Below are 20035 nucleotides of genomic sequence, written 5' to 3'. Positions count from 1 at the left end.
CTTTAAAGCCTCTAGGTGTGTGTGTGTTATAGCAGCAACAGGACACAACTACAAAAGCACAGATCTGCCAATTTCCTCTAAATCTTCTCATTGAGACCATGTTTACCATATTTAAACTTTCAAGTTAAGCATCTACCAGATTGCATTCCTCTTATTCTGCTCTTTTTTTTCCTTTCTTTTGTATAGCACTTATATTCTAACATGCTTCATAAATTACTTATTATGTTCCTTGTTTAGTTTCTGTCTCCCTTGCTTAGAATATCAACCCTAGGTGGCCAGGCATTTTTGACCATTTTACTAAAACACTGGCACATAGTAGGTGCTAAATAAGTAAGGTTGAATCAGTCAATAAAAATGTGCTAAATCATAAGAGATTTACCCAATAAAGCAAGAAGTTGAACAAGGGTTTGGGCTCATACTTAAAATCCTTGACCTGAACCTTTCTTCCAACTGCCCAGCCACATTGAAGAAGAAATTAGCAGGGCTATGCAATCAATAGAGATGTTTTCCTAACCACAGAATTAAACGCTAGTATTCCATGCGCCAATTTCTATAATGTATTATGAATGTCTCTCTCTCATATTGTGTTGATACCGTGTGTTATACTGTTTGTTATTTTATAGTTTGTTTCCCACAGTGGAGACATATGGCTTTATCTTTATATCTTTAATGTCACATTATCAATACTTACAATGCAAAATATTGTATATTTCTCAGTAATAGTCATCTTTATCAACGTTACAACTGGTTATTTAATAAAGTTAACTTTCTTTAGTAGTTGTTACCTTTTTATAATACTAACTTACTAAAAACTAAGATCATTTTTATATTAGATTAAAAAGCATATTTGGGGGCCATTCAAGGCACAATGAGTCTCTTACAAAGAAGAAATACTATCCCTTGCCTTTGGGTCATTAAACAGATTGGGATTTGGAGAATTAAGTCCCAAGTAATCATGTTATTATTTTGATGTTGCCCTTTTCCTTCCTTATGAAATGGAGTACTTTGGTTATCAGAAGCCGCTTTAAGTGTTTTTCTGTGTATATGTCATAATTCTAATAAAAATAGCATTCATGGAGGTTTCCTTCAGAGCCATGGGTAAAACACTCCATCGTGGGTCTCTGTCAAGATATCTGAAAACTTTTTCTTGGCTTCTGGCTTTGAACAACGTTTTAGAGTAACAACAAGGCTTCATTGTGCCCTGAAATTTCTGTAAGGCAACATTCATTCAAGTGTTGATCTGCATTTCACCATCCAAGAATAACAACAGTTATTTATATAATTTTATCCATGTTTCTGTTTTTTCCTATCCATTTCACCCTTTCACCCCACCCCTGCTGAAACACTGCAGCTTGTTTGGGATGGGGGTGGGGTGCTATGCAGAGAATATACACATACAGATATTATTCTTATTTTTCCCCCTGGTTTTGCTATAGGATAGACAGACTGGACCTTTTTCTTATTAACAATATTATTTAGGAGTTTGGCATTTAATATCACTTAATATCATTTCTAAGTAATGGAATAGCTCTCCATAGTAAGGGTATGTTTATTGATCAGAAGGTTAGCTTAATTAAAGTTAGGATGACCACAGAAGACCAAAGTCTTTGATAAAATGTACAACCATAAGTGGGTTGATTAAAAAAAAAACCAAGTATTTCAGCTAAAATCCAAACCAAAACTCAGCAAATAGATGGATACCAGTATGACTCTCATGGAGTTGGAATTTTCTGTGATATTTAATGGCCACCTGAGTCAATGAAATTATTAGACTAACTATTCAATCCTTATTGAGAAAACTTTGCCAGTGGTTGAAAAGAGTTACTTGGGATATGAATGTTCATGTCCTTATGTTAATAGATGCCACCCAAGCTACACAACCAGCTATTTTAGCTGAAAGCACACTAAAAGCATTAAACCTAATTTTGTATTGAAGTCTTATGATTCACTCTCTCTCTTTTTTTTTTTTTTTGGCTGCACAGTGCAGCATGCGGGATCTTAATTTCCCAACCAGGGATTGAACCCATGCCCCCTGCAGTGGAAGCATGGAGTCTTAACCACGGGACCGCCAGGGAAGTCCTGAAGTCTTATGATTCTCTTAAAAAATTTAAAAATAGTGTGCCTATGTGCTTCTAAGTTTATATAAAAATTGCTATAGGCTTGGCTCCAAGATCCTTTCTGTGTTCAGTGGCAGAGCCAGTGGAAGGGAATAAAAACCTATGACTAAGCGAGAGATACAGTTGTACTTTTATGCAAAGAAGACATTTGCTAGCATGGTAATTTATAATGTGCAGAACAGCAAGGTGAGTCCAGATCATTGTCATCATTCAAAATCAGCTTTTTAGAGAAATGAAGTAGGTAATTGGATTTGGGTCTGTAGGGCAGGTAAGTCACATGGATGGTGCCATTGTGTATCCAGATGGCCATCAATCCAGTTAGTGGTCAGAGGTGCAGGCAGGAAAGACTTTATCCCTAGCTTGGAGAACTGCCAAAATCTAGTCAAGATATCAGTATATTAGACTAAGAGAAAAGACTTCAGGTATAGAGTAAGCCAGTAGCAGAGTCTTACAGGTGAATTAGAAAAATACTGTTCTAAGCTGGGTTAACAAAATTAGACATAGGAGAAGGCAGCAACTCAATGGGGTGTGTCTCAGTTTGGGTTCCTTTAGGAGCAGAGTGAAAGGCACTGTTTTAAGTACAAGTAGTTCTTTTGGAAGATGAAAGGAATAAGGAAGAGGTGCAAGGGAGGGGAGGTAGTGAACAATGGGCATGTTTTCAAGACAGCTACAGCTATGGGCAACTAAAATTTAACTCTGCTGGGAAACTCTGGGAGATCTTGTAGAATACTTCTCAGAGTTAGTCTGCCTATGTGTGAAGAAGCTGGGGTATTTATATACCAACACCCTTGACAAGTTGAGTCCTCTGCGTAGATGGTGACTCAGGCTCCAAGAGCAAGAAAAAGTCATATGTATTAGTCAGGTTCTCCAGAGAAACAGAACCAATAGGATATCCATATCTATATATTAGTATCTATATCTATAGAAAGATTTAGTATGAGGGATTGGCTCACACAATTATGGAGGCTAAGAAATCCCACAATCTACTATCTACACGCTGGAGGCCCAGGAAAGTCAGAGTAGTTCAAGTCCAAATCCGAAAGCCTGAGAACTAGGGGAGCCAATGGTATAAGTCCCAGTCTGAGTGTGAAGGCCCAAGAACTGGGGGCCCATAGTGTAAGTCCTGGTCAAGCCAGAAGGTTTGACAACCAATAGCTCCAATGTGCAAGAGCAGGAGATGATGGACGTCCCAGCTCAAACTGAGAGAATGAATTTGTCCTCCCTCCACCTTTTTGTTCTATTTGGGGCCTCAACAGATTGTAAGATGCCCACCCACATCTTTCCTCAGTCTACTGATTTAAATGCTAATCTCACAGACACACCCAGAAATAATGTTCTACCCAGTTACCTAGGCATCCCTTAGCCCAGTCAAGCTGACAAAACTAACCATCACATCACAGGCAAAGTAAGGAAGGTCTTGATAATTGGAAAACTCATGTCTTGTTCAGGATTTTCTGGAAGATTTGGGAGTCTGAGTCAGCAGGGAGAGAGCCTCAGAGAAAGCAACTAAATGGCGGAGGGAAAAGCAAGAGCTGACAACTCATTTGCTGGGAAACACTTCCCAATTCTCCCTATGCCCACCACCACCACCACCACGCTAATAGTAGGACAGGGAAAAGAGTCTACAGCAACAACAGATAGAAGTTGTTAACACATGTTACTGCAGTTCCAGTCTCCTCTAGAATTTTCCACAAGGACTTTGAAAGATTTCTGAAGTCAAATGCAATTGCCAGAATGCAATTGAGATCTGAGTGAAGAAAATGTAATTAGGAGTCAAGAGACCCAGTTTGGAACTCAAATGCTGCCTTAGCTAGTTTTATACTTGGGGGCATCTCATTCTGCAGCTCTGGTTTTATTTTCTACATAAAATAGGAATTATAGAGTATCAATTTTATTTTCCAGAAGCTTTTAAAATTGTGGCTATATGAATGCCCTTTGTAAATTGTAATGCACCAAGCAAGTGTTCATCTTTATGCTTAGTATGCATTGCTGGCTGAAAATAGCATCAAATTTATTGTTTATATTCATAAAGTGGCTTAAAAATGTAGAGATATTTAAACTTGGCCAAACATTTCTCCTTTAAACTGATTTATTTATGTAAAAAACCTAAGATGTAAAATAAACTGTAAGTGACCAATTAAGTCCACTCGATTGTCACATTTAGCCTGGAATCATCCACCAAAACATGGAAAATGTAAATGCAATCAATCTGTAGATGGTTGAAGAGTGAACAGCCCATTGATTTGAAAAGGGAACCCTGTTTTTTTTTTTCATTGAATGAGTCATTGTAACGATATCTTTAACTTTGGGAAATATCTCATTTTATGCAATTCTTTATTTCAGAATGAAAAATTTTGAAACCAATGATTTAGCATTTTCTCCCAAGGAAAATTTTGGAGACAACAGTGGACTTGCTGCATATGTGGCTAAAGCAATAGACCCATCTATCAGCTGGGAGGATATTAAATGGCTGAGAAGACTGACATCCCTGCCCATTGTTGCAAAAGGCATTTTGAGAGGTTTGTTTATTTCTCTACTTGAGTTCACCATGATTTTATGATTCTTTATGGATATGATCATAATACTTTTTCAGGGAAAATAATCAGGAAAAATGAGTATGGAAATAGAGACATCTTATCTCTCAATTCTCCCTTTTGGTGTTAGTGAGTAAATATTTCCTTCTTCTTAGGTAGTATTCTGAAGGAGAACAGGATTCTCATGAATTAAGAAGTTACCTTTTCTAAAGAATTGGGATGACATTGCCTTATTTCAGAACTGTCATCAAATCACAGAGCTTGGCAAAATCTAGGTAGAAGGTCTTGAGTTCATTGCTTTGGTTGAAAGCTGCCAACAGCTGCTCTAAGACAACAAAAAGCCCCAAGGATGATATTATGACAGCCAGACCTTTTTAAAGAACATTTTCTAGTTTTGTCCTGTTCCCTCCCAGTACCAATGACTAGAACTGACTTTCTGAGTGTGGTGAATCCCACATCACCTCCCTTTAAAGAAAGTCTGACAAGAACATTAAAATCCTCAAATATCAAGCCATAGGTATTAAGGAACTTGACCACTTCCCCAGTATCCACATGTATGCAAATCCCGCAGGGAGGTACCAATGACTATAATAATTTGGAGTGTAAATGTGTTCACCCACAAAAATGTTTTCTTGCCTTTGAAAACATTCCTTAAGTACTGTTATATGAATAACTGCCCCAAACATATTATTTTAAATGGAAATGTTTAAGTTAGTGTCTCTGGGTTGAGAGATTCTATTAACTTATCTCAGGGTTAACAACGACATAGAATCAAAACTTTTTCATAGGCTTTACTTGAATATGTATGAGTCCCATAGCCCCTATTTATAAAACTCTAGGCATGTCCTCGACTTTATTTAATATTCTGTACACAAAAATAAGCTAATACAAGTAAAAGAATGGACCTAATGAAGCTTTTAAGTAGTGGAGATATGTTTAAATCCAGATCTGTCTTAATCTGTGATTTTAAAACAAAATTGTCACATTATTTCCTGTTGACCATTGTCTTAGTTCAAAATTTCTGTGGATTATACTTCATTGAGCATACCCTGATATTACAGACACCTTTAAACAACAGTTTCACTGACCTTGCTTGCATCCATATTGTAGTCCATGATTGTTAGTGCTACTTCCTGTAGCTATATTCAACTGTAGATACTAAAGTATTAACCTGAAGATCTGCCCCATTCTTCATTCATCCATTCAATTATTCACTCACTTATTCATTTCATAAACATTTATCATGCTTACTGTGTGCTAAAATAAAATAATTTGAGGTCCTTGGCCTAAAGGACACCCCATTCTTGTGAGAGACAGACATAAAAGCAAGAATTTGGGTGCAATAAGATGTTAACAGGTGCTGAGATTGAAATCTATGCAGCATAAGGGTGAGGGTGAAAATAGGGTTTAGACAATTATAAAAGTGAGTTAGGGAAGGTTTCATTACAGAATGAAAGCTGATCCTTGAGTTTTGCCATGATATCAGGTCAAAAGACTCTTTTTCAGACTTCAATCGTGACAAAACACAGCAGTCACAAGTTAACAATGTTAAAACATATAAGCCATATTAGAGAATGTAGACTTTAAGATTGTTGAGGACCACTAAGAATATTGATCAGGGAAGCTGCCTCATCAGATTAGCATCTTAGAAAAATCATGCTTTGTGTCATGGACCTTCTCAATGGAGGTGGCAAAGCTGTGGTCAAGGAGGCTATTTAGGAAACTGCTGTTGCCCAGACAAGAGATGATTGTGGCTGACCTCCAGTAATGGCAGTGAGGAATCTGAGAGAGTGTAGTTATTTTACAAAATTAGTTCTGTTTCAAGTATTTAATTCACTCTCATCACAGAAGCTGGCTTAAAAACACCAAGGTCATTTAATTTTTTTAACCAACTTTTCAATTTTGGATTCCCAGTATATATAATTTTCTACAACTTTGTCCTCTAGGATATGACATAAATCTATTGAATTAGACTTTACTATCATGTGTTATTTTAAAAAAATACTTTGGGGCTTCCCTGGTGGCGCAGTGGTTGAGAGTCTGCCTGCTGATGCAGGGGACATGGGTTTGTGCCCCAGTCCGGGAAGATCCCACATGCTGCAGAGCAGCTGGGCCCGTGAGCCATGGCCACTGAGCCTGCGCGTCTGGAGCCTGTGCTCCACAATGGGAGAGGCCACAGCAGTGAGAGGCCCGCGTACTGCAAAAAATAATAATAATAATAAAAAATAAATACTTTGGCTTCTAGAACTTCATTCTATGGTCATTTTTACCAAGGACCACCACCACCACCATCACCTCTCTTTTTTCTTCTTATCCATATGTATTATTTACTTGCTTGTCATATTTTCATTATGTTTTGCACCCAGTACACAGTCCAAATGTTTGTTAAGTAAAATCCTCAGTGAAAACTACATGAATGTCTGTAATTAGAGAGAGCACAAAAGCAAGAGAAGGAGAGATAGGGCATTTGGCATTTGAAAGGAAATAACTTATCTATACATGTACAGTTTACATTGTCTAGTTTCTCTGTAACTATTCATTTCATTTATTTAACAAACAAGGATCATCACTATGACAACAGCTACATCAGGTGGTACACATGCTCAATCTGGGTGGAGGGGAGACAGGTGTGGCAAGGCCAGTTGTGGGAAATCCAGGTGTCAATATTTCACAGATCTTCATCCAGAAGTCACATGGACTGACTGAGAGTCATCTATCCTCCTTCATTTCCATTTTCCCAGAAAGACACAGATTATATTTGTAGGAACATGAAATCATGGGCAACTGAGAAGATCTCAGTGAAACATCCCCCCTTACCACCATTTTAAGAATTGCATTCTAATGAATGCAAATTGGACTGCAAGATGTAATCTCTTGCTGTGGTTAAACTCTGCCTTTGGAAAACTAACACAGACTCCAAACATGTACTTGAAGCAGGATTAGGTCTTTGCCAGAACTCACACTAACAAATGGCATTTGAGCAGACACATGCTTTTTAGAGTTGTGGGTTTTTTTAATTAAAACAAAATTAAACTAGGCTGTCTCACTTCGGTAGTGGATTTTGGTCTCTCAGAAACTTCTCTAACTCATTATTTTCCTATCTACAGTTTTTAAAGACATTTTCAAAGAATATTCAGTGTTCCTGGATTGTGTTTAAAGCTGCTGCCATGGAGTTAGGATTTAGTTACTAAACTCCTGTTGAGATAGCACAGAGTCCTGAGTTAGAAACTCCAAGGGCTTGAGGGTAAATCTTGAGTACTTACATTTCACTTTGGTATTTTAGATTAAGTATGGAAATAATGTGTTAATAAGATAGGAAATAGTGCTGTTCACTATTGACTATTGTGTTTGTCGATCAATTAGTGTATTAACTGGCAAATCAACAAATGTGGAATGGCATACCAGTAAACTCTAGGGATTAATGAAAATATCAAGGATTCATCAACATTTTGCTAAAGCCATTTTGACTCTCTCATTAAGGAAACATTTTTTCTCTCTGGGTTAAAATAAAATGTAAAACTATGGACAAGATTTCATAAGCAAGTAGTGAAAGGGGCTCGTATCTGGTCCTAAATGATTACTTTCTTTTTTTCTCTAGATACTCATGATCCTATCTTCTGAGCAAATCACTCTGTCATTTCTCCCTACATTCCCAGCATTGCCTGGAAGGACACAGAAAACCACTTGAAATGATAGAAAACAACAAACTATGACTTAAGTAGCACTTACTTCAAAATGAAAGGCTCATAATAACCATAATCCTCACTAGGATGAAAATTTATTGTTATAAACAAAACTCAAACAAACTTGCCAAAAATATCCAGCAAATGAATCTTCTTCTATCTACTCATCTTCTTAGTTAACGCTCCCTGCATCATCAGATGAAAATAATAATAATAATAGTGCATATTCATCTGAGTGCTCAACATGTGTCAGGCACTTTCGAAGTATTCATTCAACTCCTTTAATCCACAAACCAATCTTATGTGCATCTTTATACCCATTTTGTAATTTAGTATACTGATGCACAAGAAAAAGTTAAATAACTTGCCACTTACACGGCAAGCAAGTAGCAGATATAGGATTCAAATATAAGTGGTCTTATTACAAAGCCTAAAGTGTAATCTCTTTTTCATACTGTGTAGGATCAGTTTATTGACAGTATTCAATATCTCAAAACACAGGTTATAGCTACACGGTGGCAGGTATCTGCATATCCATAGGAGGATTTCGTACATCTTCAATCACGGGGTTCATATATAGTTCATATATTTTGATTTTTTAACTTTTGATTTTATGTTTGGTATCACATACACAACTAGATAACCAGGGCAATTCCAAATACATTTTACATTGTTCATTAAGGTTACTTATGGTTATATCTAGACTTTTAGAAAAATACCACACTACATCTCTTTATCAGAGTAGTAAACTCATGCAGACATTAAAGCTGAGCTAGCCAATATGGCAGCCACTAGCCAAATGTGGCCATTCAAGTTAATTAAAATTAAATAAAGGTAAAAGTCCAGTTTCTCACTTACACTGCCACACTCCCATTACTCTATGGCTACATGTGCTATTTTATGGAATCACACAGATCTGGAACATTTCTATCATCACAGCAAAGTTTGATTGGACTGCACTGTATTAAGGCTGTGTCTTTAGAGAACCATTTTCCAAACATGTTTTAAATGATGGTATATTGGGCTTTTGGTTCAAAAAACTCTTACCAAAACTAAGACCCCACTGAAATTAAAGTATAGAAGTCCAAAAATATATAACACTTCTGACAAAAAAAGCAAAGGAAAATAAGAGGCACAAACAGCAGAGAAACCTCAAGAAATTTGTGAAAGAAACAAAATGTAAGAGGTCGGGTTGACAGGAGGAAAATGAAAAGAAAACTGCCTCTGCAGGTAGTCTTTATGGGAACCCTGACAGCAGGAGCAAGTCATATAATGGGATGCCTCAAGGGGCTCTGGGTGTCTAGTGTGACAGAGATGGGGGATGAAAAGTGGAAACTGAAAAGCAAGGGGATTAATTGGAGTTCTGTTTGTGAAGCTCACATACCAGCCAATAATCCTGTCCCCCTAGTGCAATAATAGGCAACTTGGCATAGTAGCTTGCTCCTTTTTAATGAACTAAATGGGTGCTGGGACAACCTATGGGTGGATGACCTTCACAACATGCCATGATACTGTCCTTATTCTGACACTGAAGTTCACAGTCCAGTAGCCCCTCAGTTGACTTTCCTTGTCTTGTCCCACATGGAGTTCCAAGAATTTCTTCTCCAGGCAAAGACTTGGCAGGAATAAAATTGATTTGCAAAACAGCTCCAGAAGACTATATTAGCTCCCTAGTCTTTCTTCTTTGTATATAAGTGGAAAGTTTAACATCACAAGGCATTTCAGAATGCCTTGATTTAATATACAATATTTGTTTTTCTCTTTCTAACTTACTTCACTCAGTATGACAGTCTCTAGGTCCATCCATGTCTCTACAAATGATCCAATTTCATTCTTTTTTATGGCTGAGTAATATTCCATTGTATATATGTACCACATCTTCTTTATCTACTTGTCTGTCAATGGGCATTTAGGTTGCTTCCATGACCTGGCTATTGTAAATAGTGCTGCAATGAGAATTGGGATGCATGTGGCCTTTTGAATTATGGTTTTCTCTAGGTATATGCTCAGTAGTGGGATTGTTGGGTCATATGGTAATTCTATTTTTAGTTTTTTAAGGAAGCTCCATACTCTTCTCCATAGTGGCTGTATCAATTTACATTCCCACCAACAGTGCAAGAGGGTTCCCTTTTCTCCACACCATCTCCAGCATTTGTTGTTTGTAGATTTTCTGATGATGCCCATTCTAACTGGTGTGAGGTGATACCACATTGTAGTTTTGATTTGCATTTCTCTAATAATTAGTGATGTTGAGCACTTTTTAATGTGCTTCTTGGCCATCTGTAGGTCTTCTTTGGAGAAATGTCTATTTAGGTCTTCTGCCCATTTTTGGATTGGGTTGTTTGTGTTTTTTTAATATTGAACTGCATGAAATGCTTGTGTATTTTGGAGATTAATCTTTGTCCGTTAATTCGTTTGCAAATATTTTCTCCCAATTTGAGGGTTGTCTTTTCGTCTTGTTTATAGTTTCCTTTGCTGTGCAAAAACTTTTAGGTACCATTAGGTTCCATTTATTTTTTCTCTGTTTTTATTTCCATTACTTTAGGAGGTGGGTCAAAAAATATCTTGCTGTGATTTATGTCAAAGAGTGTTTTTCCTATGTTTTTCTCTAAGAGTTTGATAGCATCTGGCCTTATATTTAGGTCTTTAATCAATTTTGAGTTTATTTTTGTGTATGGTGTTAGGGAATGTCCTAAGTTCATTCTTTTACATGTAGCTGTCCAGTTTTCCCAGCACCACTTATTAAAGAGACTGTCTTTTCTCCATTGTATATCCTTGCCTCCTTTGTCATAGATTAGTTGACCATAGGTGTGTGGGTTTATCTCTGGGCTTTCCATCCTGTTCCACTGATCTATATTTCAGTTTTTGTGCCAGTACCATATTGTCTTGATGACTGTAGCTTTGTAATTTAGTTTGGACTCAGGGAGTCTGATTCCTCCACCTCTGTTTTTTCCCCTCAGAAAATATTGCTTTGACTACTGCTTTGACTATTCGGGGTCTTTTGTGTCTCCATACAAATTTTAAGAGTTTTTGTTCTAGTTCTGTAAAAAATGTCATTGGTAATTTGAAAGGGATTTCACTGAATCTGTAGATTACTTTGGGTAGTATAGTCATTTTCACAATATTGATTCTTCCAATCCAAGAACATGGTATATCTCCCGATCTGTTTTTTGTTTGTTTTGTTTTGTTGTTTGTTTTGGTTTTTTTTAACGTCTTTATTGGAGTATCATTGCTTTACAATGGTGTGTTAGTTTCTGCTTTATAACAAACTGAATCAGCTATACATAAACATATACCCCCATATCTCCTCCCTCTTGCATCTCCCTCCCACCCTCCCTATCCCACCTCTCTAAGGGGACACAAAGCACCAAGCTGATGTCCCTGTGCTATGCAGCTGCTTCCCACTAGCTATTTATTTTACACTTGGTAGTGTGTATGTCCATGCCACTCTCTCACTTAGTCCCAGCTTACCCTTCCCCCTCCCCGTGTCCTCAAGTCCATTCTCTACATCTGAGTCTTTATTCTTGTCCTGCCCCTAGGTACATCAGGAACAATTTTTTTTTTAGATTCCATATATATGTGTTAGCATATGGTATTTCTTTTTCTCTTTCTGACTTACTTCACTCAGTATGACAGAATCTAGGTCCATCCACCTCACTACAAATAACTCATTTTCATTTCCTTTTATGGCTGAGTAATATTCCATTGTATATATGTGCCATATCTTCTTTATCAATTCATCTGTCGATGGACACTGCGGTTGCTTCCATGTCCCGGCTATTGTAAATAGTGCTTCAATGAACACTGGGATACATGACTCTTTTTGACTTATGGTTTTCTCGGGGTGTATGCCCAATAGTGGGATGCTGGGTTGTATGGTAGTTCTATTTTTAGTTTTTTTAAGGAACCTCCATACTGTTCTCCTTAGTGGATGTACCAATTTACATTCCCATCAACAGTGCAAGAGGGTTTCCTTTTCTCCACACCTCTCCAGCATTTATTGTTTGTAGAATTTTTGATGATGGCCATTCTGACCAGTGTGAGATGATACCTCATTGTAGTTTTGACTTGCATTTCTCTAATGATTAGTGATGTTGAGCATCCTTTCATGTGCTTGTTGGCAAACTGTATATCTTCTTTGGAGAAATGTCTATTTAAGTCTTCTGCCCATTTTTGTATTATGTTGTTTGTTTTTTTGATATTGAGCTGCATGAACTGTTTGTATATTTTGGAGATTAATCCTTTGTCAGTCACTTCGTTTGCAAATATTTTCTCCCATTCTGAGTTTTGTCTTTTCATCATGTTTATAGTTTCCTTTGCTGTGCAAAAGCTTTTAAGTTTCATTAGGTCCTATTTGGGTTCTTTTTGTTTTTACTTCCATAACCTAGGAGGTGGGTCAAAAAGGAAATTGCTGTGATGTAAGTCATACAGTGTTCTGCCTATGTTTTCCTCTAAGAGTTTTATAGTGTCTGGTTTTACATTTAGGTCTCTAATGCATTTTGAGTTTATTTTTGTGTTCCGTGTTATGGAGTGTTCTAATTTCATTCTTTTACATGTAGCTGTCCAGTTGTCCCAGACCACTTATTGAAGAGGTTGTCTTTTCTCCACTGTATATTCTTGCCTCCTTTATCAAAGATAAGGTGACCATATGTGTGTGGGTTTACCACTGGGCTTTATATTCTGTTCTACTGATCTATAGTCCTGTTTTTGTGCCAAAAACCATACTGTCTTGATTACTGTAGCTTTGTAGTATAGTCTGAAGTCTGGGAGCCTGATTCCTCCAGCTCCGTTTTTCTTTCTCAAGATTTCTTTGCCTATTTGGGGTTTTTTGGGTTTCCATAAAAATTGTGAATTTTTTTGTTCTTGTTCTGTGAAAAATGCCATTTGTAGTTTGATAGGGATTTCATTGAATCTGTAGATTGCTTTGGGTAGTATAGTATTTTCACAATACTGATTCTTCAAATCCAAGAACATGGTATATCACTCCATCTTTTTGTGTCACCTTTAATTTCTGTCATCAGTGTCTTACAGTTTTCTGCATACAGGTCTTTTGTCTCCTTAGGTAGGTTTATTCCTAGGTATTTTATTATTTTTGCTACAATGATGAAATGGATTGTTTCCTTAATTTCTCTTTCTGATCTTTTGTTGTTAGTGTATAGGAATGCAAGAGACTTCTGTGCATTAATATTGTATCCTGCAACTTTACCAAATTCATTGATTAGCTCTAGTAGTTTTCTGGTGACATCTTTAGGATAATCTATGCATAGCGTCATGTCATCTGCAAACAGTGACAGTTTTACTTTTTCTTTTCTGATTTGGATTACTTTTATTTCTTTTTCTTTTCTCATTGCTGTGACTAGGACTTCCAGAACTATGTTGAATAATGGTGGTGAGAATGGACAACCTTGTCTTCTTTCTGATCTTAGAGGAAATGCTTTTAGTTTTTCACCATTGAGAATGATGTTTGCTGTGGGTTTGCCGTATATGGCCTTTATTATGCTGAGGTAGGTTCCTTCTATGCACACTTTCTGGAGAGTTTTTATCATAAATTGGTGTTGAATTTTGTCAGAAGCTTTTCTGCATCTATTGAAATGATCATATGGTTTTTATTCTTCAATTTGTTAATATGGTGTATCACATTGTTTTATTTGCATATATTGAAGAATCCTTGCACCCCTGCGATAAATCCCACTTGATCATGACGTATGATCCTTTTAATGTATTGTTGGATTCTGTATGCTATTATTTTGTTGAGGATTTTTGCATCTATTTTCATCAGTGATATTACTCTGTAATTTTCTTTTCTTGTATTATCTTTGTCTGGTTTTTATGTCAGGGTGATGGTGGCCTTGTAGAATGAATTTGGGAGGGGTCCTCCCCCCACAATTTTTTGGAAGAGTTTGAGAAGGATGGGTGTTAGCTCTTCTCTAAATTTTGAAAAAATTCACCTGTGAAGCCATCTGGTCCTTGACTTTTGTTTGTTGGAAGATTTTTAATCACAGTTTCAATTTCAGTGTTTGTGATTGGTCTGTTCATATTTTCTATTTCTTCATGGTTCAGTCTTGGAAGGTTATATTTTTCTAAGAATTTTTCCATTTCTTCCAGGTTGTCCATTTTATTGGCATAGAGTTGCTTGCAGTAGTCTCTTAGGATGCTTTGCCAGTTGTAACTTCTTTTTCTAATTTATTGATTTGAGTCCTCTCCCTCTTTATCTTGCTGAGTCTTGTTAAAGGTTTATCAATTTTGTTTAACTTCTCAAAGAACCAGCTTTTAGTTTTATTGATCTTTGCTATTATTTTCTTTGTTTCTATTTCATTTTTTTCTGCTCTGATCTTTGTGATTTCTTTCCTTATACTAACTTTGGGTTTTGCTTGTTCTTCTTTCTCTAGTTCCTTTAGCTGTAAAAGTTGTTTGTTTATTTGAGATATTTCTTGTTTCTTGAGGTAGGAATGTATTGCTATAAACTTCCCTCTTGGAACTGCTTTTGCTGCATCCCATAGGTTTGAATCATCTTGTTTTCATTGTCATTTGTCTCTAGGTACTTTTTTATTTCCTCTTTGATTTCTTCAGTGATCCATTGGTTATTTTGTAATGTATTGTTTAACCTCCATGTGTTGTGTGTTTTACGTTTTTTCACCTGTAATTTATTTCTAATCTCATAGCATTGTTGTCGAAAGAGATGCTTGATATGATTTCAATTTTCTTAAATTTACCAAGCCTTGATTTGTGACCAAGATGTGATCTATCCTGGAGAATGTTCCACGTGCATTTGAGAAGAAAGTGTATTCTGCAATTTTCAGATGGTACGTCCTATAAATATCAATTAAATCTATCTGGTCTACTGTGTCATGTAAAGCTGTGTCTCCTTATTAATTTTCTGTCTGGAAGATCTCTCCATTGGTGTAAGTGAGGTGCTAACGTCCCCCACTATTATTGTGTTATTGCTGATTTCCTCTTTTATATTTGTTAGCAGTCGCCATATGTAGTGTGGTGCTCCTATGTTGGGTGCATATATATTTATAATTGTTATATGTTCTTCTTGGATTGATCCCTTGATCATTATGGAGTGCCCTTCCTTGTGTTTTGTATCATTCTTTATTTTAAGGTCTATTTTATATGATATGAGTATTGCTACTCCAGCTTTCTTTTGATTTCCATTTACATGGAATATCTTTTTCCATCCTCTCACCTTCAGTCTGTATGTGTCCCTAGGTCTGAACTGGGTCTCTTGTAGACAGCATATATATGGGTCTTGCTTTTGTATCCATTCAGCAAGCCTGTGTCTTTTGGTTGGAGCATTTAATCCATTCACTTTTAAGCAATTATCGATATGTATGTCCCTATTACCATTTTCTTAATTGTTTTGGGATTGTTTTTGTAGGTCCCTTTCTTCTCTTGTGTTTCCCACTTAGAGAAGTTCCTTTAACCTTTGTTGTAGAGCTGGTTTTGTGGTGCTGAATTCTTTTAGCTTTTGCTTGTCTGTAAAGCTTTTCATTTTTCTGTTGAACCAGAATAAGATCCTTGCTGGGTAGAATAATCTGGGTTGTAGGTTCTTCCCTTACATCACTTTAAATATATCATGCCACTTCCTTCTGGCTTGTAGAGTTTCTGCGGAGAAATCAGCTGTTAACCTTATGGGAGTTCCCTTGTATTTTTGTTTATTTATTTATTTATTTTTACATCTTGATTGGAGTATAATTGCTTTACAATGGTGTGTTAGTTTCTGCTTTATAACAAAGTGAATCAGTTATACATATACATATGTTCCCATATCTCTTCCCTCTTGTGTCTCCCTCCCTCCCACCCTACCTATCCCACCCCTCCAGGCAGTCACAAAGCTGATCTCCCTGTGCTATGTGGCTCCTTACCACTAGCTATCTATATTGTGTTGGGTAGTGTACATGTGTCCATGCCACTCTCTCGCTTTGTCACAGCTTACCCTTCATCCTCCCAATATCCTCAAGTCCATTCTCTAGTAGGTCTTTGTCTTTATTCCTGTCTTACCTCAAGGTTCTTCATGACATTTTTTTTCTTAAATTGCCTATATATGTGTTAGCATACGGTATTTCACTTTCTCTTTCTGACTTACTTCACTCTATATGAAAGACTCTAGGTCCATCCACCTCATTACAAATAGCTCAATTTCGTTTCTTTTTATGGCTGAGTAATATTACATTGTATATATGTGCCACATCTTCTTTATCCATTTATCCAATGATGGACACTTAGGCTGTTTCTATCTCCAGGCTACTGTAAATAGAGCTGCATTGAATATTTTGGTACATGACTCTTTTTGAATTATGGTTTTCTCAGGGTATATGCCCAGTAGTGGTATTGCTGGATCATATGGTAGTTCTATTTGTAGTTTTTTAAGGAACCTCCATACTGTTCTCCACAGTGGCTGTACCAATGCACATTCACACCAGCAGTGCAAGAGTGTTCCCTTTTCTTCACACCTGCCCAGCATTTATTGTTCCTAGATGTTTTGATGATGGCCATTCTGACTGGTGTGAGATGATATCTCATTGTGGTTTTGATTTGCATTTCTCTAATGATTAATGATGTTAAGCATTCTTTCATGTGTTTGTTGGCAAACTGTATATCTTCTTTGGAGAAATGTCTATTTATGTCTTCTGCCCATTTTTGGCTTGGGTTGTTTGGTTTTTTTTTATTGAGCTGCATGAGCTGCTTGTAAATTTTGGAGATTAATCCTTTGTCAGTTGCTTCATTTGCAAATATTTTCTCCCATTCTGAGGGTTGTCTTTTGGTCTTGTTTATGGCTTCCTTTGCTGTGCAAAAGGTTTGAAGTTTCATTAGTTCCCAGTTGTTTATTTTTGTTTTCATTTCCATTTCTCTCGGAGGTGGGTCAAAAAGGATCTTGCTGTGATTTATGTCATAGAGTGTTTTGCCTATGTTTTCCTCTAAGAGTTTGATAGCTTCTGGCCTTACATTTAGGTCTTTAATCCATTTTGAGGTTATTTTTGTGTATGGTGTTAGGGAGTGATCTCACCTCATACTTTAAAATGTAGCAGTCCAGTTTTCCCAGCACCAGTTATTGAAAAGGCTGTCCTTTCTCCACTGTACATTCCTGCCTACTTTATCAAAGATAAGGTGACCATATGTGCGTGGGCTTATCTCTGGGCTTTCTCTCCAGTTCCATTGATCTATCTTTCTGTTTTTGTGCCAGTACCACACTGTCTTGATTACTGTAACTTTGTAGTATAATCTAAAGTCAGGAAGCCTGATTCTTCCAGCTCTGTTTTTCGTTCCCAAGGTTGCTTTGGCTATTCGGGGTCTTTTGTGTTTCCCTACAAATTGTGAAATTTTTTTTCTAGTTCTGTGAAAAATGCCAGTGGTAGTTTGATAGGGATTTCATTGACTCTGTAGACTGCTTTGGATAGTAGAGTCATTTTCGCAGTGCTGTTTCTTCCAATCCAAGAACATGTTATATATCTCCATCTATTCGTATCATCTTTAATTTTTTCATCAGTGTCTTTTAATTTTCTGCATACAGGTCTTTTGTCTCCTTAGGTAGGTTTATTCCTAGATGTTTTATTCTTTTTGTTGCCGTGGTAAATGGGAGTGTTTTCTTGATTTCACTTTCAGATTTTTCATCATTAATGCATAGGAATGCCAGAGATTTCTGTGCATTAATTTTGTATCCTGCTACTTTACTTAATTTATTGATTAGCTCTAGTAGTTTTCTGGTAGCATCTTTAGGATTCTCTATGTATAATATCATGTCATCTGCAAACAGTGATAGCTTTACTTCTTCTTTTCTGATTTGGATTCCTGTTATTTCCTTTTCTTCTCTGATTGCTGTGGCTAAAACTTCCAAAACTATGTTGAATAAGAGTGGTGACAATGGGCAACCTTGTCTTGTTCCTGATCTTAGTGGAAATGCTTTCAGTTTTTCACCATTGAGGATAATGTTGTCTTTCGGTTTGTCATATATGGCCTTTATTATGTTGAGGAAAGTTCCCTCCGTGCCTACTTTCTGCAGGGTTTTTCTCGTAAATGGGTGTTGAATTTTGTCGAAAGCTTTCTCTGCATCTATTGAGATGATCATATGGTTCTTCTCCTTCAGTTTGTTAATATGGTGTATCACGTTGATTGATTTGCGTATATTGAAGAATCCTTGCATTCCTGGAATAAATCCCACTTGATCATGGTGTATGATCCGTTTAATGTGCTGTTGGATTCTGTTTGCTAATATTTTGTTGAAGATTTTTGCATCTATGTTCATCAGTGATATTGGCCTGTAGTTTTCTTTCTTTGTGACATCCTTGTCTGGTTTTGGTATCAGGGTGATGGTGGCCTCATAGAATGAGTTTGGGAGTGTTCCTCCCTCTGCTATATTTTGGAAGAATTTGAGGATAGGTGTTAGCTCTTCTCTAAATGTTTGATAGAATTCACCTAGGAAGCCATCTTGTTCTGGGCTTTTGTATGTTGGAAGATAGTTAATCACAGTTTCAATTTCAGTGCTTGTGATTGGTCTGTTCATATTTTCTATTTCTTCCTGATTCAGTCTTAGCAAGTTGTACATTTCTAAGAATTTGTCCATTTCTTCCAGGTTGTCCATTTTATTGGCATAAAGTTACTTGTAGTAATCTCTCATGATCCTTTGTATTTCTGCAGTATCAGTTTTTACTTCCCCTTTTTCATTTCTAATTCTATTGATTTGAGTCTTCTCCTTTTTTTTCTTAATGAGTCTGGCTAATGGTTTATCAATTTTGTTTATCTTCTCAAAGAACCAGCTTTTAGTTTTATTGATCTTTGCTATCATTTCCTTCATTTCTTTTTCATTTATTTCTGATCTGATTTTTATGATTTCTTTCCTTCTGCTAACTTTGGTTTTTTTTTGTTGTTGTTGTTGTTCTTTCTCTAATTGCTTTAGGTGCAAGATTATGTTGTTTATTCAAGATGTTTCCTGTTTCTTAAGGTAGGATTGTACTGCTATAAACTTCCCTCTTAGAACTGCTTTTGCTGCATCCCATAGATTTTGGGTCATTGTGTCTCCACTGTCATTTGTTTCCAGGTATTTTTTAATTTCCTCTTTGATTTCTTCAGTTATCACTTCGTCATTAAGTAGTGTATTGTTTAGCCTCCATGTGTTTGTTTTTTTTGCAGATCTTTTCCTGTAATTGATATCTAGTCTCAAAGCGTTGTGGTCGGAAAAGATACTTGATACAATTTCAATTTTCTTAAATTTACCAAGGCTTGATTTGTGACCCAAGATATGATCTATCCTGGAGAATGTTCCATGAGCACTTGAGATAAATGTGTATTCTGTTGTTTTTGGATGGAATGTCCTATAAATATCAATTAAGTCCATCATTTTTAATGTATCATTTAAAGTTTGTGTTTCCTTATTTCTTTTCATTTTGGATGATTTGTCCAATGGTGAAAGTGAGGTGATAAAGTCCCCTACTATGAATGTGTTACTGTCGATTTCCCCTTTTATGGCTGTTAGTATTTGCCTTATGTATTGAGGTGCTCCTATATTGGGTGCATAAACATTTACAAATGTTATAGCTTCTTCTTGGATTGATCCCTTGATCATTATGTAGTGTCCCTCTTTGTCTCTTGTAATAGTCTTTATTTTAAAGTATATTTTGTCTGATATGGGAATTGCTACTCCAACTTTCTTTTGGTTTCCATTTGCATGGAATATCTTTTTCCATCCTTTTACTTTCAGTCT

The 20035-nt window shown here is 36.5% G+C and overlaps 1 protein-coding gene across 1 annotated transcript in view; it reads left to right on the top strand.

Annotated features, from left to right (window-relative positions):
* HAO1 (hydroxyacid oxidase 1) overlaps positions 1–20035 on the top strand; it is a 65225-nt gene that overhangs the window by 29769 nt on the left and 15421 nt on the right. The window contains exon 4 of the mRNA XM_004276456.3: positions 4461–4636. Coding sequence (XP_004276504.1) covers positions 4461–4636 — 176 coding nt within the window. The remainder of the gene's footprint in view (positions 1–4460; positions 4637–20035) is intronic.

The sequence above is a fragment of the Orcinus orca genome, chromosome 16, assembly GCF_937001465.1.
Source record: "Orcinus orca chromosome 16, mOrcOrc1.1, whole genome shotgun sequence".
Taxonomy (NCBI): domain Eukaryota; kingdom Metazoa; phylum Chordata; class Mammalia; order Artiodactyla; family Delphinidae; genus Orcinus; species Orcinus orca.
This window is presented reverse-complemented; position numbering and strand designations above follow the sequence as displayed.